This window comes from Macaca mulatta, chromosome 3 (genome assembly GCF_049350105.2).
Source record: "Macaca mulatta isolate MMU2019108-1 chromosome 3, T2T-MMU8v2.0, whole genome shotgun sequence".
Taxonomy (NCBI): Eukaryota; Metazoa; Chordata; class Mammalia; order Primates; family Cercopithecidae; genus Macaca; species Macaca mulatta.
Genome location: NC_133408.1, coordinates 151,325,885 through 151,353,349, shown reverse-complemented (window position 1 = coordinate 151,353,349; position 27,465 = coordinate 151,325,885). Strand labels below are relative to the sequence as shown.

The 27,465-nt window shown below is 40.8% G+C and overlaps 1 protein-coding gene and 1 long non-coding RNA gene across 5 annotated transcripts in view; both read left to right on the top strand.

The window, feature by feature from the left end:
- Window positions 1-13,691, top strand: part of DOCK4 (dedicator of cytokinesis 4) — a 469,859-nt gene extending 456,168 nt beyond the window's left edge. For 2 of the 4 annotated variants that reach the window (XM_077997201.1, XM_028846197.2), the window contains exons 49-52: window positions 1,887-1,959; window positions 4,027-4,140; window positions 7,471-7,532; window positions 11,043-13,691. In XM_077997201.1, coding sequence (XP_077853327.1) covers window positions 1,887-1,959; window positions 4,027-4,140; window positions 7,471-7,532; window positions 11,043-11,507 — 714 coding nt within the window. In that variant the 3' untranslated portion in view covers window positions 11,508-13,691. The remainder of the gene's footprint in view (window positions 1-1,886; window positions 1,960-4,026; window positions 4,141-7,470; window positions 7,533-11,042) is intronic. The other 2 variants (XM_077997203.1, XM_077997202.1) reach the window with 1 other exon arrangement.
- Window positions 13,692-22,002: 8,311 nt separating this feature from the next.
- LOC106997607 (uncharacterized) lies at window positions 22,003-24,997 on the top strand. Its single transcript, XR_001443798.3, has 3 exons — window positions 22,003-22,167; window positions 24,144-24,223; window positions 24,862-24,997. It is a non-coding gene; the product is annotated as an uncharacterized LOC106997607 (long non-coding RNA).
- Window positions 24,998-27,465: the final 2,468 nt, after the last annotated feature.

Genomic DNA, 27,465 nt, shown 5'->3' with positions numbered 1-27,465 from the left:
TGCAACCTCTGCCTCCCAGGTTCAAGCGATTCTCCTATCTCAACCTCCCAAGTAGCTGGGATTACAGGCATATACCACCACGCCTGGCTAATTTTTGTACTTTTAGTAGAAACGGTGTTTTGCCATGTTGGCCAGGCTGGTCTCGAACTCCTGACCTCAGGTGATCCACCCGCCTCGGCCTCCCAAAGTGCTGTGATTACAGGTATGAGCCACCATGCCCGGCCCTGAGCCATGTTTCTGATAGGGACACATGGTAGTTGCTTGGCAGTGAAGCTAAAAGGGAAATGGGAAATTTACCCTCCTTGATCTATTTCATTGCTGCTGCTTAAACATTACGCAAAGTAGTTGGGTGAATAAAGTGCCTGTGTGTGTTTGCATGCCCTGTGTATGTAACAGAAGTCTGGGGGAACGTCTTAGACTAGGAAAATACCCTTGAAGAGAAGCATTCTCCTGCCCAGCAGTCTTTGCCTTTGCCTAGACCTATTTAAAAGAGCTGCAACAGATTCCTTTCTGGGTACCCATGAGTATAGGAGCAATTTGTTTGCCTTTGCCATTCTTGAATGCATGAGAAAAGAGTGGTTCAGTCATTGGCCTTTCCCTGTCAACTCCTCATGGGAGGAAGGGAGCATGGCCCTCAGCCCCTGCCTGAACTTGGTTTTGAAGTGATCCCTGTTTTTTTGAGAGCAGAGACTTGGGCTCAGCCCTTGGGCACTTCGAGAGCCTTGAAGGTTGGTTTCAAAGTTGAAGATTCATGGGTAGCCTCTGAATTTTAAAGATTATTTGGGAATAATTTAGGAGCAGAGAAAAATAGTTATTTCTACGCCAGGTAATTTCTCTGTTTTTCTACACTGTCCTGGCAGAAGTCTGTAGCCGCATCTGGAAGTGAATGAGCGCGAGTGGGATTTGGCTTGATTGGTTTGTCTTTGCTGATTGTGTGATCCTCCCGAAAGTCCCGGGGTACCGCCTCTGCACAGCGCTGATGTCTTGCAGAAATTATATCTGAATGCATTTGGCTGGACTAGCTATTACCCTTTGTCACTCGATGATGCTGCAAGGGAATTTCTCAGTTTGTTCTGCTCCAGGAGAACTTGTTGCCAGCATGGGCAACTCTGAAAGCCTTCTCTGATTAGCCTCCCAAGTTTTCTGGTTTTAGCAAAATTGGAAGCAGTATATATGTTGCCAAAATTTCAATAGTGCGCATTGCTGTAGTACATCTACTTTTAAGGACTTGGTACTTTCTATTTAATATATTAGGTAAAACTATGTAAAACTGGCATTTTTATAAGTTAAAAATTGTAGACTATCAACTATTTCATTTTTTTTAACCTAATAAAGGATTTTTAACATGCAGGGGTTAAATGTCATTCGCAAGTGATTTTTTGAACTAATATTTCTCCTTTAATTCTTACTTCTGTTTTATATCACCACTGTAGCATTTGTATTTATAAAGAACTCCATACAGGCCAGGTGTGGTGGCTCATGCCTGTAATCACAGCACTTTGGGAGGCCAAGGTGGGAGGACTGCTTGAGCCCAGGCGTTCAAGACCAGCCTGGGCAATAATAGTGAGATTCCATCTCAAAAAAAAAAAAAGAACTTCATAGCACAACCGCTATTTACGATTTATTTTTTACCTTCCATTTTATTATGAACATTTACCATTTACATTTAAAATGTAATACAAACTTTTCAAACACTCTCAAAACCTAAGGCTCTTCCCACCCCCTTTTACTTAAATCTAATTAAATTATTTATTCCTAGGCTCATCCTATCATATGAAAATTATTTTGAACCAAAAGTTTTAGTGAGGGGATAATCATCTCATTTTCTAAAAGGTTTCACATGTCCGTATATCACATCATAAAAATCAACCCTTGTACCTTTGCAGAGGATGCTGTTTAATCATATTGGAGACGGGGCCTTGCCACGCAGTGACCCAAATCTCTCTGCACCTGAAAAAGGTAAGACCAGCCGCATGATCAGGCCTGGAATGTGTAAGGGCTTGTTTTATCCTCATGTTCTCCAGTCTTCTGTGTGTCTGTGTGGAAAGCAGTGCTCTAGCGCTTTAATGATCAGGACTGGTATGCTCTTTAGGGGATTAATGAAAGACAGTTATTCATGATCATTTATCAAAAGCTGTTTTCCTATAAGATTTTAACAGCAGAATCTGAGCAAGATAGGAAGGCCTATGTTTAATGGTCTTTTGTTACCATCCAGTGAGTCACCCAGGGAATGCCTCCTCTTCCTGAAACAAAGTTGCCAATTAGGCTCCTTGTTCAGCACCGTGAAAATAGCTTCTCCCAGATCGATTCGGTGGTCCCATCCTTTGTCTCCCTTACAAAGCTCATTCAGCCAACTCATGTGTTGTTTGTTGTGACTCAGATACGGCTCTTGTACAATTAAATGCCATTTAAGAATTGCAATCCAGTGCATAATGGAGTGTGCCCTGCCTCAAGGTCACACAAAATGAGAACCAAACACATGGATAGCAGTAAATAGCCAATTAGGGTCAGTCTGCAACACAGCAGAAGATGAAGAGCAGATTAAACACGATTTCCTCAGCTACAGGTCGGGGCTTGCAGCAAGTCACCCATTCACCTCTCTCAGGGTCAGGCCTCAAAAATAAGAGCAGTTCCCCAGACCAATGAATCAAGAGTCGTTAATGAAATATTCTGGGAAAGTGCCTTTTAATTGCCCTCATTAAGAAATAAACTGTACTGTCATTTGGGTACACCAATACATTAGAACTTTCCTTGGAAGATGCAAATTAGTGAAGTCTTAGGCAAAATTATTTTAAAACACAAATTTGGCTTTAATGTTACAAGTCACATGTTGATCTTTGTCGGAACTAAGGAATGTGGTATTTTTCTCACCCCTTCTACTAAAGAAAACCACAGGCCGGGCGGAGTGGCTCATGCCTGTAATCCCAGCACTTTGGGAGGCCGAGGCGGGTGGATCACGAGGTCAGGAGATCGAGACCATCCTGGCTAACACGGTGAAACCCCGTCTCTACTAAAAATACAAAAAATTAGCCGGGCGCGGTGGCGGCGCCTGTAGTTGCGGGAGGCTGAGGCAGGAGAATGGCGTGAACTCGGGAGGCGGAGCTTGCAGTGAGCCGAGATGGCGCCACTGCACTCCAGCCTGGGAGACAGCGAGACTCCGTCTCAAAAAAAAAAAAAAAAAGAAAAAAAAAAAAAGAAAACCACAATGCAAATTTAAAAGAAGAGAGAAAAAGAATTTTAAGAGGGGTAACTCCATCCCATTAAATGAAAATGAGAGTGGTAAAATGTTAAAATTCTCAACATGCCCACCAGATGGCAGTGTCTGTACAGGGAGTGAGTCACTGGAACTCAGATTTGATGTAAACCTCATTGCATAGAGGCTATTTACAACCAGCGTATCCTGCCCTTATTCCTGCCAGGATTGCTCCATATTGCTGCATTTTACCGAAGCACAGAGCAGACAAATTACAAAATAAGAATGATACTGTCAGTATTCCAAGTCATTTTTTAAGGACATATTTCAGTGCAATTCATTGATTTCAGAAAGTTCTTTCCTCAAAGAGTTATCAATGAGATAATGTGGCATGGCTGTTCTTTCCCAAGAATTCTGCCAAATAGTTAAAATATTAGTATGTCATTATCTTCTCCATTTTGAGGTGTCACTTGTCCAGAAATGTCTACTAAAAACCAAGTTTTAAAATAGTCCAGTGACTACATCTTCCGTCTGTTATCCAGCATCTAAATACATGTGTAATTCTCAGCAAGTTTTACACCCCAGTGTAAAGATTTGTAGTTCCCTTTGACAGCACTAAGGGAAATGAAGAAACTTGCTAGCGCCCAGTTAAATGGTAACTATAACTGTTAGGCAGCCAATTAAATAAAGATTTAGTATTCAACAAGTTTCCTGTTTTGTTTTTCATCCAGTTAATTTTTTCATTCTGGATAATTCTGACTTTCTTCTAAGATCTCAAGCATTGGAAGGGCAAAGCTGGACCATGTGTTTTTAGCTGTGTTATTCCCTTCCAGCTGTGAACCCCACCCCTAGCAGCTGGAGCCTGGACAGTGGGAAGGAAGCCAAGAACATGTCGGATAGTGGGAAACTTATCTCTCCCCCTGTCCCTCCAAGACCCACACAGACTGGTGGGTATTTGAAGCATTTGAACAATCACTTTTATAAAATAACTTTTATTGACTACTCCAGCTTGTCCTGAATTCCTGAGAGAAAGGTAGGCATTTGATTTCTGGGATAAATACCTTAGTAGCTGCGTAATTCCTTGACAATTGTCTCCCTCTTTCCTGAACTTCTATTACACGGGGTCAAACAATGGTCCGTTCCAAGTAAGCCTCTCAGATTTTATAAAGTGCTCTTTACCAAGCCACCATTCTCAAATTTGGGGAGGCACCCTAACCTTGGTAGGTCACTAGCATCTTCTCTAACCTTCACTTTGAACCACTTCATTCTTATCAACCTCTGCTAACTCAGCTTCTTTCTTCAGTCTTATTCAGGCCTCATGCCAAAGTTTCCAGTTGCCTCTAAATAGCTGTTGACTAATAGTTATGCTCCACAAGCTTATCAGAGTCATTAACTTTGCATCCGCAGTTATCTGTTGCTTTGAGAGGTCTCTATGCAAGGACTATATTTCTCAAAGGGTTGATTCAGGGTACTGCCTCCGCTCAGGTGGTGGTTTAAGCAGCAAAATCTTGGCCAGGTGTGGTGGCTCACGCCTGTAACCCCAGCATTTTGGGAGATTAAGGTGGGTGGATCGCTTGAACTCACAAGTTCAAGACCAGCCTGGGCAGCATGGCGAAACCCGTCTCTACAAAAAATACAAAAATCAGCCAGGTGTGGTGGTACACACCTGCAGTCCCAGCTACTTGGGAGGATGGCTCGAACCCAGAAGACCAAGGTTGCAGTGATCCAAGATGGCACCACTGCACTTCAGGCCGGGCCATTGAGTCAAACCTTGTCTCAAAAAAAATAAATAAATAAAAAAGCAAATTCTCAGTTCTAACCTCACACCTACTGAATCAGAATCTAAGTTTTTCTGGGGTAAGACCCTAATATCTGTATTGTTATGAAACCTTTCAGTGATCTAGTGATCCTTCTGCTCACTAGATCTTAAGAACCACTGAAAATGGATCTTAAGCCTCCTTGCCTCCTGAACTTGCTTGGTGACCTACATGTGGGGCCATTTTTAAGAGGGGCCTGCCCTGTTTTACTAGCTTTGCTTATTCTGGATGGGAGAGTTTTTTCAGCACTTACCTATGTCTATGGTGGATTTGAAGTTTTACAAATACAACTAGCCTAAAAACAAGAACAAAAAATGACATGATTTCTTTCATAGATGTTTCTAGCTTATTCATGTTTCATCTGCTGTAGTCTAGCATCTCATCCTTCTTTACCTCTTTTTAAGATAAACTGTGGGCCAGACAAGGTAGTTCACACCTGTAATCCCAGCACTTTGGGAGTCCGAGGCAGGCAGATCACTTGAGCCCAGGAGTTTTGAGACAAGCCTGTGCCACATGGCAAAACCCCATCTCTACAAGAAAAACAAAAATTACCCAGGCGTGGTGGCACACACCTATAGTCCTAGCTACTTGGGAGGCTTAGGTGGGAGAATTGCTTGAGCCCAGGAAGCAGAGGTTGCAGTGAGCCAAGAGTGCACCACTGCACTCTAGCCTGGGCAACAGAGTGAGACCCTGCAACAAAATACAATAAACTGTGTGCCACCCAATTTACTCTCGACTTGTCAAAGCCCAAAGTCAAGTCACCAATAATTTTTGAAAGGCATATGAGGTCTTCAAAGAAAACAAGAAATAACTTTAAGCTTATTGATGACCTGCATTAGTGTATCAGTATGTGTGCAGAGGCCTAAAACTTATCGGCCAAATTATTTGTATCTCATTCACAATGTACATATATTCAGGCAGTCTCCAGTTTAAACCTGGTTGTGTCCCTAAAGTTGAGAACCTGCAAAACATTTTTTAGGGAATAATATTGATGGTCCTTAGGTTTCCAGGCCAGTTCAAACCTGAAGACAAGGATACTGATGGAACTATTTTAGGTTGCTGTGGGAAATCGCCTTTCCAGAGAACTATTTCTGCAAATGTGCTGTGGTTGCAGGGGCCACCATGGTGGTGTCAGCAACTGCCTGAGTCAAGAGGAAGAGGGTCCCAGGGAACAATAAATTTTCTGCCACCATTAAGGCAGGAATATAGTTCCCCATCAGGATCAGCTTCTCCCTACAGACATGATTTTCTTCCATAATCATCACCCACAATCAACGGGACAGGAGAACTAGTGCTGTTATTAGAATGTGACACATGCTGACAGCATGATCCAGCAAGAGAGAGGCTGCATACCAGCAGTGTGATCATGGAGCACTCTTCCTGACCCCTTAGGACCCAGAGCACACAGGTGACCTTACCCTTCCCAAGTTCACTGGCAGGGCTGCCATCCCTTCTGCACTGATTGCTCTCATGTTCTGTTCTTATGTCATCATCTGTGGTCACTGTTGTGGGGCTCTGTAACTGTCTTTCTTCCTTACAGCCTTTCAGTAGTTTTGTTACGAGTTACAAACCTCACTGTGACAGCTGGGAGAGTGGCAGCTAATCACAGAGCAACATGCCCAGAGTTCACCGAAACATCTCTGTGGAATTGAGAAATGTGGCTGACCCTCGCCCTGTTGACTGTGTCACGGCCAGCCTTCACCATACAGGACTGTGCTTTAGAGAGCTGGATTTGCTACACAAGCGTGCACACAGGAGCAGTGCTATCACACATGCTGTGTCCCACGAGTAGGACTTGAAAATCTAGAGAGAAAAAGCAAACAGTTCACTCTTCTTGGCCACGATGATGAAATCCATAGAGACCCACCACCAGGGGATAATGGGAAGACCTGAGTACAAGCATTAGGGGAAGAAATGGAAAACCATGCACCTCTTGTATGGCCATGGCCAAGGGTTTTCTACCTATTTGGAGAGTACTGGAGTTGTTGGGGGGAGCTGATTCAATATATTCCCATAGACCTGTTCCAGGCTGCTGGGGTGGCCATGGTGTTCTCATTGGTGCTTAGGTCAAAGACAACAGCTGTTCCCCAAGAACTGCTCCCTAGCACCTCACACCTAAAAGCACCTTATGAGATAGAGCAAGCAGTGCAGAAGCACCTGAACTTTGGGGAAATGGAAAGGACATTGGATGAGTTTGGGAACCTGTCATTTGGTCAAAGCATCATATATGCCATGATAACTTTTTGCTGATGCTCCCATATCTTGGCGGTGCCGCCCTTTGTGAGAACCCATTCTAGATAGGCATCATTTAGCTTCTGCCCCATCCTCACCACCCCCTTTGCTTAGAAGGTCTTTATGCACTGGATCATCTATCTGGGTTTGTAACACAGAGAGCATGTGCAGATAAGTCAATCGTCTGGTTTTTCTTAATTGAAATGTTATCTCTCTCCCCATTGACAGCTTCACCAGCAAGACACACGACATCAGTATCCCCCTCACCTGCCGGGCGATCTCCATTGAAGGTAAAGGCCCGTCTTTCGACTGAGGCTAGAGACTGGCCCAGGTTTTTTTTTTCTCTAAGACTCATCCCGGATATATCAAAAGGTGCTTTAATTTGCAGGGACAAGGCAAAGAACATATCAAGCAGGGATAGGGGAAGCTGGGTAAGAAAAGAACACTGGACTTTCCCCTCTGGGTGCCTCCTCCACGAATGCAGCCATTTGTTTTTCCATTATTAGCCTCATTCTCCAAATGGTAGCAGTGAGAACTTGCAAACTGAAGTCAGTGCATATACTGAATTAGGAAAGGAATGTGGTCCTAATGTACCTCCTAGGAAATTTTCAGCCTGGCCTTTTAGTTTCAGGCACATCAAACACACACACACTTAGATTGAGAAACATCACTATGAAGATCTACTAAATATTCTCTGTTGTCTTTTTGCCTTTATCATAAGCCTCACCCATTTTATCAAAGCCAAACCTAACAGTCTCTTTTAATATTTTTATACCAAGTTTCTCATTTACATTAGAAATACATACTTGATCATGAAAAACAAGGCAGTAATATGGATTTTAAACATTTCTAGGGAACAAACTGGAAAGTTGTAAAGGTCAGACATTTGAATTGGTTTGCAGACATGGGCTATTTAACAACTTTAAACATAAAAAAAGTCCCTCATGAAGATAAAGAATAATATTTAGTCTCTATCCAAATTGAATCAGACTAGCTTCAAGGATTGTCAGTGCGTGAGAGATTGGTGTTCAGAACTGCTGCACCAGAGGCAAATATGAAGTGTGTTGAAAGAATGATTTTGTACCTGAGTGACTCAGGATTTACACGCTCCGTGTCTTTTGTGTTGATAAGCTAGTTCTAGCTAATGTTCAAAAGACAAATTAGCCTCTACAAATACATAGGGGCAGGTTGCGATCCAATGCATCTGTGGTGCTAACGATGGTTGCTGATAGAAATTGAGAAACTGGAAAACAATCCGCCTCCCTCCGCAAAACGGAGAAAATTGCAAAGAAGTGTGATTCCCTTGCATTGCCAACATTTCTGATGTAGAAATTCGCGGGTAAGTGCAAGTGATTGGCTCATTTTGTTCTCATTCTGTAATGCAGCTGTTATTATGAAGTACCTGTGACAGCATTCACTCTGGAAGCCATAGCCTGTCACCTCGATGTGATGGAAAGGAAAGCAATATGGCTTTTCCACACTTTTACATTTACTCTTACTCACACAGAGCTCCCACACGTTGCTATGGAATTACCATCTGTATTTTTCAACTTAATTTTTGTTGGGTAGTAAGAAAATAAGTCTTAGAGATTAATTCTTAAACATTAAAAAGAACCCAAGGGCTAAAAATGTTTGAATAGCTATGAAATAGTCTTAGTTAGCAAGCTGGTATATGCTGTCTTTCAGCAGACCTGTATATATTTTTACTGGCCATATACAGTCCGAAGCCATGTCTTTATACGTAGGGTTTGAAGGAAAAGAACATAGATCGAACATTTGTGTTATATCTCCTGGGTTACATTAGGGGGCATACTGCTACCATGTTACTAGCTTTGCAGTGTGCTGCCCTAACTGATAGAGTTTAATGGGGTTTTGGGAATTTTTTCCCCCGCCAGCCATTAAACTATGGGTCTAACCCTACAGCGAAGACTGAGCTGACCTGCCATATTTTGAATTTCAGGTCTAACTTTTGACAGAGGTAGCAGTGAATTGGGAACTCTTAATTGGCCTTAATTTTAGGCTCCTACTAAATGACAGGATGTATATCTACCAGCGTTGTTTTGTTTACAAAGAGAGACCAAAGTAAAGTTAGCTTAAGATGGCATTTCTCAAAGTGTATGCCACAGAACATTAGTTTTCCAGGACATTATGTAATAAGCGGGGAAAAAAAGGTCTATAGTCAAGTAAGTTTGGAAAACACTGGGCTGAACAAAATTATTTGTATTCCTTTATTCTAAGACTTGAAAATGCGAATATGTTTTGAACATACACAAGGAGCATACGGTGTGCAGCATTTCCCAGCAGAACCCTCTTTTCACAGAGCATCTCTTAGGACTCGTTTTCCATGGGATACCAGTTGGGAAAGCAACAAACTCAGATGCCAAATGGAGCCAGACAGCTGACATAAATGAAGGAAGGAGGCTGGGCATAGTCCCCACATGGCACAGTGGGGACTGGCACAGTGAAAAGGGACAGCCCCTGCTCAGCTTTTAAAGATTCTCTCTATTAAGAGAATGTGTGCCATTGTGGCCAGAACTTCTAGCTCCTTATGAACTGCCAGAATTCTGGAGTTTCATGTGAAATGTGAAATGTTAAAAAATAACAACTAAATCAGGTTTTTATAAAACCCTGCTGATGAAACAGCTCACATCTCAGGCTACAGCCCGGGAGCTGCCAGTATGCCAGTTCAGCTCAGGAGTCTGGAGTGATGGCTGGAGAAATCAGGTGCAGGACCTTGGGTGCCTCTGCTCCTCCTCCTCAGCTCTCTGGGTCCTCTGAGCTGAGTGTGCTCAGCGGCCCTGGCTCCTGGCCTGCAGCATGCCCTGCTGAGCTGGGAAGGTGAATAGGGCCCCCAAAGGTTGTATGGTGGTTTTTGTGTTAGTTTTTTTTGTTTTGTTTTGTTTTGTTTTTTTTTTTGCCAGTTCCTCTCTTCCAAACTATAGGACTAATGTGTGCCTCCAAATTATCTTGGTGGGTACCTTTTTAAAATTATTTTTCGAGACAGAGTCTCATGTGCACTGGTGGATCACGGCTCACTGCAGCCTCAACCTCCCAAGGCTCAGGTCATCCTCCCAGAGGAACTGGGATTACAGGCATGAGCCACCACACCCAGCTAACTTTTTGGATTTTTTAGTAGAAACGGGGTTTTGCCGTGTTTCCCAGGCTGGTCTCGAGCTCCTGGCCTCAAATGATCCGTGCCTCCGCCTCCTAAAGTACTGGGATTACAGGCGTGAGCCACCACGCCTAGCTCATGTATCCTCTATCTGAAAATAAGGAGTAAACTGGGCGGTGAACTGAACTCAAGGACTGGTGGCCCTGGCAGATAAACGTCTGGTGTGCATTTTCAGTGCTACAAAGGACAACACTCAAATTTGAGTGTGAGTGTATTAGTCTGCTCGGGCTTCCCCCATAAAATACCACAAACTGGGTGGCTTAGACACCGGCAATGTATTTTCTCAATTCTGGCAGCTAGAAGTCCAGGATCAAGGCGTGGCAGCCTTGGTTTCCCCGAAGCCTCCCTCCTGAGCTTGCAGACCGCCCTTCCTGCAAGGTCTTTGTGTGTCGCATTCTTGGCGTCTCCCTGTGTGTCCAGATGCCTCTCCTTATAAGGACACCAGTCAGCTTGGATTAGGATGCACCGTAATGACCTTTTACCTTAATCACCTCCTTAAAGGCTGCATCTCCTGATGCAGCTGGCTTTGGGGGTTCTGGGGGCCTCCGCATGGGGGCGCGCATTTCAGCGCATCTGCGTTCACGACTCAATACTGTGTCTCCCTCTCGTTTCCTTCTCCCCGGAGCAGGGCTCTGTGCAGTCTTTTACCCCCTCTCCGGTGGAGTACCACTCACCAGGACTCATCTCCAACTCCCCCGTCTTGTCGGGCAGCTACAGCAGTGGGATTTCTTCTCTCAGCCGGTGCAGCACGTCGGAAACCTCAGGCTTTGAAAATCAGGTGAACGAACAGTCAGTCCCCCTGCCGGTGCCGGTGCCAGTGCCGGTGCCTGTGCCTGTGCCTGTGCCGAGCTACGGCGGGGAGGAGCCGGTGCGCAAGGAGAGCAAGACCCCGCCCCCGTACAGCGTCTACGAGCGGACTCTGCGGCGCCCTGTCCCGCTACCTCACAGCCTCTCCATCCCCGTCACGCCCGAGCCGCCCGCGCTGCCCCCCAAGCCTCTGGCAGCGCGATCCAGCCACCTGGAGAATGGGGCCCGGAGGACTGACCCCGGCCCGCGGCCCAGGCCCCTGCCGCGCAAGGTCTCTCAGTTATAAGTCACTTTTCTATGTACCTGCGATGCATTCTTTGCCCGTTTACAAAATAAGAAGTATGATGAGAAGACATTTAGTGTAGGCACTTTAATAACTTACTCAGATCCTTCGATGAATGGAATTAAAACTTGCTTATTAATATCATGTTGCACAATATTAAAAGTTGCTGATCTAAAACGCCAGATGTTAAATGAAGTAGGGCTGAATTTCATTAAAACGTTTCTCATTTGAAAGTGGTAAATAGTGATAAAGACTCCTTTTGTACCTTTTTATGTTCACTTTTTTTTATATAGTTTAATCTTAAAACCAATACGATATTGTCAGACAATACAATGTGTGACAATGTTGTATCCTTTTTACTGAATACTTGATACTTGGAGAAAGCTTATTAAGTCAGTGTACATCCTAACACAGTGGTCCTTATTTTAGAAGACTTCTGTAAATAAGGCAAGGGTTTTGGCTCTTCCCCTGAGCAAATTATCAGTGCAGATCATCAGAATTAAAGTTCAAGCAGGTGAGCAAGACAGTATACTTAAAGGGTTGCAAGGATTGGGACTGGAAATTGTTTTGTTCTTGAAACAAAATGCTTCTTTAAGGTTGCTTTTGCTGTTTGACTGCTGTCTACATTCTTAAAATGCTATTTCGCGAATTGGTTGCTAAATCCCTTACTACCCTGACACCATGGTATCTACTGTATTTCTTTTCAAGGTGCAATTTGCTTCAGAGTTCCAATCAGCTAGATTAAGCAAGAGACTCCAGAAGAAATGTTTACTTGAATTTTGCGCTTCCTTTCTTGTTTCCTATAAAAAATTTGTCATTGAACAAGAGCAAGTGCTCAAGTGTTAAAGAGGCACAAATGACTGTGCCCCATTAGCAAGAATTCAGGAATCAATACAGGACAGTATTAAATTAATAGCTTAAGTGAAGAAAAAAAAACTTAGTGAAAATGTATTAGCATGATTAAATGGCAAAAGGACTTATCAAAGGCAAGGGCATTAACTTTCAATCCTGCACAAAATAAAAAATTCGTCACGACTCTCCACTTTTACCAGTGGAGTTTGTCTTAGCTGACCTGTCGTCTTTCTGTTGAAGGAGGGTTGCTGTAGACTTCTCTAGCTTGAATATTGCAACATAGCATCTTAGATCTAGGTAGGGATGCTAATGCCACAGTTGTAGAAGTGTGAATAAAGCACCTTGTCTGTAGTAATGTATTTTATATCTTTGTTTTTTCTTTTACTGACTGTTTATAACACTCAATTGACAATAGATATGAACTGTATTTTAAATCATACTGTTAAATATTTTCCCTCTTTTGTTGGGAAGCTCATTTTAGTTTAACCATGTTTATTTCGTTGGTAGCTTACCTGGAAGGCAGTGACCACTTTTTTATATTCTCTTAATGAAACCATTCAGCAGGTATATGCTGTTGAGGCTGGTTATAGAGGTTTTCTATAATAAATGTTCAAGTATTTTTGTATATAACTGGTTAATTTTAATAAGAGATACCATTATGTGTAAAAAAAAGTAAAAATAAAAGCAAACAGTTGTTGATGCAGTATGATTGTTATAATTATGCCAAATACTTTATGTATGGAAAAAGAATATTTGTACATATGTGCTTTTAACAATTCTGCCATATTGACTTTACAATTTTGAATGTCGGAAAAATTAATATATGTTAAATATTTATGTTTAGTGAAAGTGTTCATAATTGAGAAAAGGAACATATGCATTTTAGCTTTGTATCTTGCAAGTTTTGCAGTCAGAAATTTTTTCAACTAGCTTTTGCTTTTGATAACACTTTGTGTCTGTAACCACATTCATATATATACACATATATATGTGAAGCTCCATATTTCTGTTGCTTTAAAGAAGTAAAAACTTCCATTTAAATAAGATGACATGCATAAGATAACAAAGCTTCCTTGATTTCCTTTTCCTGTGTAATTTAATAGATTTGTTGACTAGTGCTTGGGCACAGTATAAATCAGTGTTATTTGCTCTTGGAGCCATTTTTTAAAAAAAATTTTGGCAGTGAGCAGTTGAATTTATCTTGAATTTATCATGTGTGTGTATTTCTGAAGCAGCTACATAGCAGAACATTTTAAGAGATTCTGTTAGCCCACATGTTCATGTTGGTTGCTGCTGAATGGTAAATATTAAATAAAATTACCAGATTAATCTTAATATTTCTGTCTTTACTCCTATCATCAGCATGTCTTTACTTGGAATAGAAGCGACTCTTGATCTTATTATAGTGAGATTTCTAGCCTTCTGTTTTAGATAGATCCTGTTTGTGTTGTCGTGCCCAGATAGATGCATTTCACACTCACTACAGCTCACTTACGCCGTAGGAAACAATCACTGGAAAGGTAACAAACAATATGGGTTAATAGCCCATAGAGAAGGTAGCATTTACCTGGTTGGCTGACCATTCATTGGCCCTAACCAGAGCCAACTTAAGTCAAACCATCAAAATTTGTTTGCATCAGAAAACTTGACATAAAACAGATAATTCCAAGCATATAAGGGCATGGTTAAATGCTGCTTTTGACAGCTGTGGTAAAAATCTATCTGCATGCCAACTCTTCTCCCTGGTTTTCATAAAATAATAGAAAATATACATTCAATATACACTGAAAACCCCATTGACTATAAGATTTCTATTAATAAAGCCTGGCTTTTAACTTGGTGAAATGTATCAATATTGTATTAGGTTTAAGACATTTATGTAACTCAGTGCCAAGAAAACCATTGTCTACAGCTTCAGCCTCATTGAATACAAAAACCCATTTAAAGGCCATTGTCAGCTGGGTGCAGTGGCTCACGCCTGTAATCCCAGCACTTCGGGAGGCTGAGGCTGGTGGATCACTTTAAGTCAGGAGTTCAAGACCAGCCTGACCAACATGGTGAAACCCCATCTCTACTAAAAATACAAAAATTAGCTGGGTGTGGTGGCAGGTGCCTGTAATCCCAGCTACTCAGGAGGCTGAGGCAGGAGAATCACTTGAACCCAGGAGGCAGAGGTTGCAGTGAACTGAGATCATGCCACTGCACTCCAGCCTGGGTGACAGAGTGAGACTCTTGTCTCAAAAACACAAAAAATAAAGGCCATTGTCAGTGTCTTTCTGATTGTTTCTCAACATTATCTAAGTGACTTTGGAATATTTTTGGGTTATTTACATTACAACTGAGCCCATCAGTTTTGGACTCTACAAGCATAATTACAATAGGAAGAGCTCAGTTTCCTACATAAGCAGGTTTCTCCCTGGATTGTTACTAACTGTTCTACAAAACACAACAAAGAGAACAACAAGTTGCATAGCTTTGCCTTTGTTTTATCTGTGCACATTGAAAGGTGGTTTGTACTGAAATGAATTCTTACTTATTTATTAAAGTAAGCCCAGCCCTCATTATGTAAGAATACCATACAATCCCCGTGCTTTGGGAGGCTGAGGCGGGCAGATCACGAGGTCAAGAGATCAAGACCATCCTGGCCAACATGGTGAAACCCCATCTCTACTAAAAATACAAAAATTAGGTGGGCATGGTGGCACATGCCTGTTGTCCTAGTTACTCAGGAGGCTGAGGCAGGAGAATCACTTGAACCCGGGAGGAGGAGGTTGCAGTGAGCTGAGATTGCACCACTGCACTCCAACCTGGCGACAGAGTGAGATTCCGTCTGAACAACAACAAAAAAACGAATACCAGAAAAATAGGTTGGAAAATGTAGCAAAATACCAATCCCCAAACATAACTATTAATATTTTTACATATTCCTTTTGCCTTTTTCTACACATATATATTACATAGTTTTTCTAAATTGTTAACTGCTAGTTCCTCAAAGACACAGTCATCAACACAATCTATTGACGATACAGGGCTGAGTTCATTGCTCCCTACCATAAGGGAGAGAAACCCACCTCAGCAGAGCTTTGGTAGTGTCTTATGGCAAAGGGTAAGATCAGATTTTGTTGAAATTCTGGAGTTTTGTTTAAGGTGGATCTTTTAATGAGCAGGCCTTGAGTAGGATTGGGTAAAAATCACAGTATAATTGTTCAGGATGAATACAAACAGCCAGGCAAGGATTTTAAGTGAGGGGGTTCAGAGAGTCTTATGTCAGTTTTAGTGCCACCAGCAATATATTTTTGTGGCAAGTTTTTCAAGACTGGATATCAATGTGTGTTTACTTATTTAATATGTTGGTGGGGGGAGGGAGGGGAATACTGCTACCTTACCTAAAGTTTGAGGAAAGGTTAATAAGTCAGTGAAGTATTTTATTTATAGAATCTTGTGCTAAGGATATTGATATCCTGATGAAGTGAAAAGGGAAGATGAAAAGAAAAGTAACAGGCATTAAATTTAGGACGGCACCTACTAAAACACTTCATTCCGGAGAAGAGATTGGTAAGACATTTTAGATTCTCTATTTGTGTAGAATACTAGAAAATTCCCAAAATTCTGAACCCATGTACCACTTTACTTATCCAGAGTTTACCTCTGTCATTCACAACCAATTAAGGAGCCAAAAGCCTAGAAGTGAGGATGATGATCTGAACAGCCGCACTAAACAGCCCAGTCTGCTCACAGAATGAACAGTCTCCATCCAAGAAGATGAAGCTGATGAAGTGCTCATTGTGTTTGAATCTTGCTAAAGGGAGACATACCTTTTTGTAAGAGTTAAGGGATGGATGAGATAGGTACCTAGAAAGCTGTGCAAGTAGAAAAAGCTAATAACTCCAGAAAGAACCAAAACCTTTTACACAAGAAAGCAAATGTAACTATAATATACTGTATGAGTTAGCTATTTATCATATTTACATAGTTATGGAAATACAAAACATAATTGGTCTAGCCCCAAATTATCGTACAATTATATTGGAAGGATGAGGGTAAAGGAATTCATGTATGTGGAGAATAAATTCTCATGTTCCATAAAGGGATATTAGCAGATAATGCATAAAACTTAATGACAATCAAAAAGTATCAATAAAAGATAACTTTTTTATTTAGAGATAAAAGGTAAACATTAAGAAATAATTTTAAAAATTGAAAATAGTTGTCTCTGAGAAGTGAAAATGGCTGGTGACTGGGATGTTGCAAGGGGCTATTTTATGCAGTGGCTTTATAGAACTATATGCAAGTATGATGACGCATTTTCAGAGATTGACAAAGAATTATACAATATTTGAATGCCACTACACTGGTTTCACTTCTCGTATTTTTTTCTCCTTTATATAAAAGAGCAAATCTGGATCCGGGCCTCTTTGAAAAGGACATCCGGAGTTTGCAACCAGGTGTCTACTGAAAGGCATAGGTGTGGCAGGTAGGAGGAGATGAAAGTGGAGGAGTTTCTGGATGCATATGAAACTCCTACTAGAGCAGAAGTGAGTAGCAGTGAGACCAGCTACTTTTAATCCTGTACGTTTGTGAAGGGTTTAACAGTCAAGCTCCTCTTCTTTAGTAGCAGCAGTAAGGAGCCAAGAGAAACAATTTTTATACAGACTTCTAAAAGGAATTTTACAGGTATTATTAACAGTTTACAAGTCCCTTTTGTGTCAATTATGTAAATTTTCTCATTCGGATAAAAGCACAGGAAGGTCTTGATATGTCTTAGTGCATTACAGCAGTTAACAGTCCCAGGTTATTTCCAAAGGGGAAAAACACTAGTAATTGCATGGTGAGTGTTAAGAGGGCTTGGGTCTATAATGAAGAAATTCGGCAAGGATGTCCTATCACACCCTTTCTCCCTCCCCTCACTGTCTACATGGGACTACCTCAGCCTCCTGCCTCAGCACTCACAATGTATCCAAATCCTTGATCATCTAAACCCAGAGAAAGAGGCTCTTCTCTTCAGAGTTAAGCTCTCTACCCATGCGTTGATCCCGTCTCATTTGGCCGCCTCCTTGAGGAGAGCTGACTGTGACCTTCGAGCATATTTATCTAGCTAACACAATGGCTACGCCTGAAGACAAGAACAAATGTAACATTTACCAAACTCAGACAATAGGGAAACTTTCTTCTTTCTTTCCTTTGTATTCCTTTTGGTTAGGCAACTTTTTAAGCTTAATAATTTATAAAAAGCAGACAGAATTAGCTCTATTAAATTTCAAAACTTCTCTAAGATAACCAAAATAAAAGAACAGGACAAAAAAAAAACACACACACACACACACACAATTGGAGTAAATATAACAATGTTAATGTCTTCATTCACCCAAATTGATTTAAAAATATGCTATTAAGATACACAGTATTGCAAAAGGGAGAAAATATTTTGATAATTTATAAAAGATGAACCAGAAACAAATATATGGAAAAATAACCATTCTACTAATCAGAAAAAAAACTATAGTCAAATAACATGTGTTATTAAATTAGCATATTAAATTATAATTAAATTAGCTAAATGTATTTTTTTTTCTTTTTTTTTTTTTTTTTAAGATGGAGTCTTGCTCTGTGGCCCAGGCTGGAGTGCAGTGGCCCAATCACAGCTCACTGCAAGCTCTGCCTCCCAGGTTAACGCCATTCTCCTGCCTCAGCCTCCTGAGTAGCTGGGACTAGCCACCATGCCCAGCTAATTTTTTGTATTTTTAGTAGAGACAGTGTTTCATCATGTTAGCCAGGATGGTCTCGATCTCCTGACCTTGTGATCCACCCGCCTCATCCTCCCAAAGTGCTGGGATTACAGGCGTGAGCCACTGCACCAGGCCACTAAATGTACTATTAAATTAGCTAAACGTACCCAATTGTAGAAAAAATATTGTGAAAGTTGTACTAATTGATATAGCTGGTAGCACTAAATTAGGATAGCTTTTTCAGAACAAAATGTGGCAATATGGATCAAGAGTCTAAAAAACAGTTATGTCCTTTGAGCCATATAACTCCATTACTGTAAACCTATGCCAAGAAAATATTTCCAAAATGGAACATGAGTATTAGGATAAACAATAGGCAAAAAAATCAAATCATAGAAATGTTAGTCATAAGTTCTAGGAGCCTTTGGGCAGAGACTATGGGGTTTTCTAGATATAGAATCATATTGTCTATGAGGACAGATAGTTTGACTTACTCTCTTCCTATCTGGATGCCTTTTATTTCTTTCTCTTGCCCAATTGCTCTGGCTAAGACTTCCAGAACTGTGTTGAATAGGAGTGGTGAGAGGGGACATCCTTGTCTTGTTCTAGTTCACAAGGGGAATGCTTCTAGCTTTTGCCTAGTCAGCATGGTGTCAGCTGTGGGTTTGTCATAGATGGATCTTATTATTTTGAAGTGTGTTCCTTCAATGCCTAGTTCATTGAGGGTTTTTAACATGAAGGGATGTTGAATTTTATCAAAAGCCTTTTCTGCATCTATTGAGATAATCATGTGGTCTTTGTTTTTACCTCTGTTTATATAATGAATCACATTTATTAGTTTGTATATGTTGAACCAACCTTGTATCCCAGGAATAAAGCCTACTTGATAGTGGTGGATTCGCCTTTTAATGTGCTGCTGGATTTAATTTGCTTGTACTTTGTTCATCAGGAGTCTATGTTCATCGGAGATATTGACCTGAAGGTTTTTTTCATTGTGTCTCTGCTAGGTTTTGATATTAGAATGATTCTGGCCTCATAGATTGTTAGGGAGGAGTCCCTCCTCCCAAATTTTTTGGACTTATTTCAGTAGGAATGGTATCAGCTCTTCTTTATGTTTTGAAGAATTTTGCTGTGAATATATCTGGTTATCTGGCCCTCCATCCCAGGCCTTTTTCTAGTTGGTAGGTTTTTTGTTACTTATGCAATTTTGGAACTCATCATTGGTCTGTTCAGGATTTCAGTTTCTTTCTAGTTCAATCTTGGAATGTTGTATGTTTCCAGGAATTTGTCAATTTATTCTAGGTTTCCTAATTTGTATGCATAGAGGTGTTCATAATAGTCTCTGAGGGATTTTTGTTATTTCTATGAGATCAGTGGTAATGTCACCTTTGTCACTTCTTGTTGTGTTTTATTTGGGTCTTCTCTCTTTTTAGTAATCTAGCTAGAAGTCTATTGTTCTTATTTATTATTTCAAAAAACTTTGGGTTTGTTGATCTTTTGTATGGATTTTCGCATCTCAATTTCACTCACTTCAGTTTCAACTTTGGTCAAGTTCCAGGATACAAAAATTAATGTACAAAAATTCATAGCATTTCTATACTCCAATAATGTCCAAGCTGAGCACAAACTCAATAATGCAGTCCCATTCACAATAGCCACAAAAAGAATAAAATACCTAGCAATACAGCTAACAAGGGAGGTGAAAGATGTCTGCAGTGAGAATTACAAAACACTGCTAAAGAAATCAGAGATTATACAAATAGAAAAACATTCCATGTATATAGATAGGAATAGTCAGTATTGTTAAAATGGCCATATTGCCCAAAGCAATTTACAGTTTCAATGCTATTTCTATCAAACTACCAATGACATTTTTTGCAGAATTAGGAAAAACTATTCTAAAGTTCATAATAAACTATAAGAGCCAAAATAGCCAAAGTAATCCTATGCAGAAAGAACACAGCTGTAGGCATCATACTTCCTGACTTCAAACTGTACCACAAAGCTACAGTAATACAAACAACATGGTACTGTAGAAAAACAGACCAATGGAACAGGTTAGAGAACCAGAAAATAAAGCCACACACCTACAACCATCTTGTCTTTGACAAAGTCAACAATAACAAGCAATGGGGAAAGTATTCCCTATTTAATAATTGGTGCTAGGATAACTGACTAGTCATATGCAAAAGATTGAAACTGGATCCCTTCTTGTGATCATATACAGAAATCAACTCAAGATGGATTCAAGACTTAAATATAAGACCTAAAACTATCAAAACCCTAGGAAAAAAATGTAGGAAATACCACTCTGGTATAGGCTTTGGCAAAGATTTCATGATGCAGTTTCCAAAAACAATTCCAATAAAAACAAAGACAAGTGGGACCTAATTAAACTAAAGAACTTCTGCACAGCAAGAGAAACTCTCAACAGAGTAAACAGAATAGGAAAATTTTTGCAAACTATGTACTTCAAAGTTATAATATCAAGAATCTATAAGGAACTTAGATAAACAAGGAAAAAGCAAACCACCTCAATAAAAAGTAGGCAAAGGACATGAACAGATACGTCTTAAAGACATACATGTGGCCAAGAAGCATATGAAAAAATGCTCAACATCACTAATCATTAGAGAAATGCAAATCAAAACCACAATGAGATACCATCTCACACCAGTCAAAATGGCCATTAAAAACACAAACTAACAGAGGTTGGTGAGGTTGCAGAGAAATGGGAATGCTTAAACACTGCTGGTGGGATTAGTTCAGCCACTCTGGAAAGCAGTTTGGAGACTTCTCAAATAACTTGAAATAGAACTACCAGTGACCCAGCAATCCTATCACTGGGTGTATACCCAAAGGAATATAAATTGTTCCACCACAAACACACATGCACTTGTTATGTTCATTGCAACGTTATTCACAATATCAGAGATCTGAAATCAACCTAGATGCCCATCAGTGGTGGATTGGATGTAGAAAATGTGGTATAAATGCACCATGGAATACTACGCAGCCATAAAAATTAACAAAATCTTGTTATTTGCAGCAACTGGAGACCATTATCCTAAGCGAATTAATGCAAGAACAGAAAACCAAATACCACATGTTCTCACTTACATGTAAGTGGGAGCTAAACATTGAATGCACATAGACACAAAGAGGTTAACAACAGGCTGGGTGCAGTGGCTTACACCTGTAATCCCAGTACTTTGGGAGGCCGAGGTGGGTGGATCGCCTGAGGTCAGGAGTTCAGGACCAGCCTGGCCAACATGGTGTAACCCTGTCTCTACCAAGGACACAAAAATTAGCCAGGAGTGGTGGTGCATGCCTATAATCCCAGCTACTTGGGAGACTGAGGCAGGAGAATTGCTTGAAACTGGAAGGCAGAAGCTATAGTGAGCCAAGATCATGCCATTGCACTCCAGCCTGGGCAACAAGAGCAAAACTCTGTCTCACAAACAAAAAAATCAAAGGGGAACAATAGACAATGGTGCCTACTTGATGGTGGAGGGGTGGAAAGTAGATAAGGGTTAAAAAAAAATTATTGGGTACTATGCTCACTACCTGCATGACAAAATCATTTGTACACTAAACTCCAGCAATACGTTTACCCATGTAACAAACCTGCACATATACCCCCTGAACCTAAAATAAAAGTTGAAAAAGAAAATAAAGAAATGTCATATAAAGATGGTTCCATAAAATATGATACAATCAATGAAATGGGATATAACAGTATTTTAAAGAATGTTTTTGAAGACTGCTAACGAGGAGGAAAAACTAATACATGAAATGAAATAAAGCAAGATTTAAAGTACATGTATGCTATGATTATGGCCACATTTTTTAAATTGCATGCTTAAAAAACTGATAATGTGAAATTATGGGTGATCATTTCTTTATTTTGAATTTTCCAGATTTTCAGCCAAATAACTATCAGTTTTATAATTTACCTTCCCCAAAAAACATCGCAATGGAAATGGAGAGACAAGTAGACCAAGGAACCACCAAGTGAAAGCACTGCCCAGAAACAGGAAAATCCTGGGCAAAAATAAGCAGGAGCGGCCTCAGGAGTGAAATAGGTGAGTTCCAGCAGAACCCCAGTGCTGGGTACACTTGGCCAATTTCCTCAGATGTTGTGTGAACTGGGTGGGCTGATCCTGCTACTTTCCTTCTCTCACACTCAGCAATGGTAAAACCCCCTAAGAAAGAGGTATAATCAGGATATCTAGGATATAATTTAAAGGAGAGGACTGGGGAGAAATACAGGTAAGAGGTAAGAAAACGGATGTTGGCCCATAGTGGAATCAGAGCTCCGTGGGGTCAGAGGAAAAGAATAGCAGGAGGAAGAAAAAGATGAGAGTAAGCAAGGGAAGCTACGTGCCTGGGGAGGAGAGCAGGAGGAGAATGTGCCTGAGAACAGACTGGAAACAGAAAGGCAGTGCTTTAAGGCAGCAGTGCCCAATCTTTTAGGCACCAGGGACCAGTTTTGTGGAAGACAATTTCTCCACAGACAGGGTAGGGAGATAGCTTTAGGATAAAACTGTTCTAGCCCAGATCATCAGCCATTAGATTTTTTTTTTTTTTTCTTTTAGGACAGAGTCTCACTCTGTCACCCAGGCTGGAGTGCAGTGGCACGATCTCTGCTCACTGCAGCCTCTGCCTCCTGGGTTAAAGCAATTCTCACGCCTCAGCCTCCCAAGTATCTGGGACTACAGGAGCCCACCACCATGCTCAGCTAATTTTTGTATTTTTAGTAGAGACGGGGTTTCACCATGCTGGCCAGGATGGTCTTGAATTCCTGACCTCAGGTGATCCGCCTGCCTTGGCTTCCCAAAGTGCTTGGATTACAGGTGTGAACCACTGCACCCAGCCTAAGATTCTTATTACGGAGCACGCAACCTAGATCCCTCACATGTGCAGTTCACCGCAGGGCTCATGCTTCTGTGAGAATCTAATGCCACAGCTGGTCTGACAGGAAGCAGAGCTCAGGCAATAATGCTCTCTGGCCTAGTCACTCACCTCCTGCTGTGTGGCCTAGGTTCCTAACAGGCCAAGGACCAGTACCATGGCCTAGGGGTTGAGGAACCCTGCTTTAAGAGCTATGTTTGGGAAACATGGAAAACATACTGTTATACACTAAAGGAATGTTTCCCAAATGCCAGTGTTGCCCTATTATGAAGTTTTCACAAATTTTTTGTAAAATAAGAAAAAATAAGAGCAACATGATAGGGATATATATGCTGTCTTAAATTCCCAATTGCCCCAAGTTGAGAACTTCTCTTCAGTCTACCTTTCTAGGATGTTACAATGTCCTCTGCTTTTGAACTATTAGTGATGGTACATGAGAGGATTTTTTCCCAATATCTTTACTCGTACAATTAAAAGTTAACAAACTACAGCTGTCTCATTTTTTTTTTTCACTGTACTACTTCCTGAAATCTCAGCCTGGGAAGCAAGGGAAGGAGAGTAGAAGTAGAAGCCCAACTCTCCAAATAGAGAGTGGTGTGGGAGAAGACCTAGGGCCTAGGGCATCCATTACTCTAAATAAAGTAAGATGGAACATTTGCAGAGACTATTTTTAATACTTTTCTCTGCAAGAGTCAAAACATTTTATAGAAATAAGCTGATTAGTTATCACCTTGGCCTCAAGTATTTCATGGGATATATTTTTCTTGTAGTGATTTTACATCATTTAGTAAGTTTGAACCTGTTTTAATTCTTCTCCATCTCATCATGCTCAGCTGTGATTGTAGACTTTTTAGGCTAAGAGCCTGGGGTTCATCTTGAACTGTGAGCCTCGAGTGCTTGATTGCTACAGAACTCAAGTCAAAAGTCTTTGAGCAACCCTGGTGTGTGGGTAATGTCTCCAGACACTAATTTCCTTTTCCCCTATATTCTTGTTACTAGCTTTTAAAGAAAATTCCACCATCCTTTAAAGTTGGTGGGAAGCTGTGTGTCATTCAGAAAACTTCTTCAAACCAGATATACAAAATATTAGTGATACAGTGCTGAAAAGAACTCCTGGGTGGCAATAACGAATGTGCATTTTCTTGAGGTGCTGAAATGGCCTTTGACCTTCCATGTTACTCCCAGAAATGCCCACCGGCTGCCACAGCCAAGACCATCCTGCCACTGGTGAGTGATGCTGAGCAGAGGAAAGTCACCTTCAACTCTGTTTTACAAGTGTCCTGCAAGCAGCTGATTCTCTTAGCTGGCCCTTTATCAGAGGCTGAAAACATTAGCAGAATGAGCCCCCTGTCCCTCCTCCTAACAGTTTTATGATCAAGACTAGATTCATCTGGGTGACTAAAGCATTTATTGAGGGCTTACCAAGAGCACACAGTTACAGGCATTCATAGAAGTATAATGGTTGCCATTTTCCAGGAATTTCCTCTTAATTGTGAAAAATGGAGACAAGTATATTATCTAGTGATATATGTATATTAATATCACAGATATGTCTCTCTTTATTAATCACCAAATGAGTGACAGAGCCCATAAAGGTTGACTTCACATAATGTGTACCCATTTAACACATAGTCTCAAACACTCTGCTTTATCATGCTGTTGGGCTGATTTATTCTCTTGACAATAGTAGAACAAAGTTTGGTGCTGATGATCCTGAAGTCCTATTTTATGTTTCCCTGTTCTTAGAGAACAGCAGTCAGCCAGATGGCATGAATCTCTGACATGCTTGACTCTGACATGAGGCAGTGATACTTAAAGTGTAGTCCTAGGGACATAGCAACTACAACAATGTTTCCGCCTTGCAGGTGGCTCCAGACTAATGGGAAGGAAGAGAAACAGACCAGCATCTAAATACAGAGTGATTCTTCTATTAGGCAAAATATCTCCCAACACCATCTAAAATTCTCCTTGACCCAGAAATTCTACCTCTAAGAGTTGATTGTAAGAAAATATCCTTATCAAATACACATACAAATATTTATGCATAATCATTGCAATGTAGATTATAATAATGAAACTTTGTAATATTCTAAGTTACTAAGAATGGAGAATGGCTTTAATAAAATATCCATACAATGTAATGCTGCTCAGTAGCTATTAAAAATTATGACGTGGATGTGTATTTGTGTCGTGAAAAGCTCTTTATAATGCTATCTGAAAAATTTATGCTATAAAACAGTATTTGTCAACCCACTATCAAAGAATTATATATATACTTAGAAATATATACTAGAATATATACCAAAACTTAGTATTGTTAAATCTAGATAGAAAATTATAGGGGTTTTTTGGGGTTTTGTTTTTGTTTTTGAGACAGTTTCGCTCTTGTCGCCCAGGCTTGAATACAGTGGCATGATCTTGGTTCACTGCAATCTCCGCCTCCCGGGTTCAAGTGATTCTCCTGCCTCAGTATCTTGAGTATCTGGGATTACAGGCATGCACCACTCTGGCTAATTTTTGTGTTTTTAGTCGAGGTGGGGTTTTACCATGTTGGTCAGGCTGGTCTCGAACTCTTGACCTCAGCACAGTGCCCGGCCAGTTTCAATTTTTCTATAGTTAATTTGTGTAAAGAAATAAACAGCTTAATAGATCAATAAATGATACAGGCATGATAGAGACTAGAAAAGAATCATGAGGAGGATGCGATTGTAACGCCAAGGCATTTAACCTAGAATAGAGTGTTATAAGGTGAAGTGGGGGTAGAGAAGGCAGCACAGAGGTGGTAGCCTTTTATGAAAGACTTTGACCAATCAGGAATGACAAGACATGGAAAAGACATCTCAGGAAGAGATACCTGCATAAGCAGAGACCTGGAAGATAGTAGTATGTAAGGGAAAGAAAGAGGGTTTTGATTGCAGAAGCATCAAGTGGCAAACAGAGAAGAGATAGAGCTGGAGAGGTTAGGGAAAGACCCAGTTATGAAGGGCATGATATGCCAGGGAGTTTGAACTTTTTTCCTAGTGGTGATAAGGAGCCCCTAAAGGATTTTAAGAATGGAGGAAAGACTTGTCAGGCTTATGTTTTAGTATTGCTATGCAAGATTACTCATAGGTGATGAGGGTGGACTGGGAGAAGCAAAGAATGGAAGAGGCAGGAAGACCAGCAAGAGGCTCCTACAGGTCTTCAGTAAGGAGAATCTTACTAAAGGCAGAGAAGCAGAGAGGACAAATAAGAGATCTGCAATAGAAATAATAGGATGTGTCCGGGAGAGAAATAGTCGGCCTGTAGAGTAGATGGAGATGTTCCTGAGGATGCAAATGGGATTCAGGGTACAGGAAAGAGATTGGTCTTAAACAGGAAGAGGGATGCCTCTTTCTCTGGAGCTCTTGGTGTTGAATACAGATCAACAGTTTTAGAGATATGGTGACCCTGTTTTATTCATGTAGCAGGAAGAGAATTATTTGCTGAGAGTAAGTGAACTGGTAAAGGGGGCCTGAGGAGAGTTGTGAAGGTTGGGCCACACTTGTTGGAGCTAATGATGTCTAAACATATGTAAGAATTCCTGGGCCATGTGGAAGGCCAGCTGAGATTAGAGATCATGAATCTGTGATAGCACCATTTGGTGTGATTTTGCGACTTTCTCCAACAGCATTCAGTGGCCAAACTCTAGCTTCCAGGAAGGCAGAATGAAGGTTGCCTTCATCTTGGTTCAAAACTTTGGGGCTCTGATAGACTTGGAGGAATGTGACTGGAGGTTTGGATAAGGGCAGATGTGGAAGGATAAAGGGATATGGAAGGAGGGAGAGCTGGAAGGAGGAAGTGATGGGCCAAGAGTAGAATGTTACATATCGTCATTTTGGAGTAGTTCTGGGTGATCAGTAGTCCAGACAATGCCATGGAAATGAGTAGCTGATGTTGAGGGGAGGTGAAAGTTGGAAATCAGAACACAGGGCAGCAAATGACTATAATGTTTGTTGTAAGGTAACTTGCTATAATGGCCTTTGATGTACTTTTCTTTGGAATACAGGTACTTATTATCTTACCTGTTTTATTACTTGCAATTTTCTACACTACAATATTCTATTGCTTATGTACTTAAAGACTTTTGATGTTTTTGTTGTTGGTGGTCAAAATACTCAATTGTTGCTTATTCTGTAGAGTCAGAATCTATAGGAAAAAAAAAAAAGAAAAGTGAAGTAAGGTCCCCTGGCTCACTCACTGACCCATAGTGTAAAGTAGTCTTCTTCAGACCTTAGCCTTCATTTGGGAGGCTTCAGTTTAAGGCCTTTGTAGATTTCATCACAGGACCCTTGTTTGGCATGGCTCAAAAGCTTTTCTTCAATAGAAAGGAACCGAATTTACAAACATTGCTGTCTCCAAAGAACTGAAAGTGAATCAGATAAACTGTGATTGACTCAAGCCCATGGTGGGACAACCTCTGAGATAGCTTTCCTCATCCACTGGTCCTA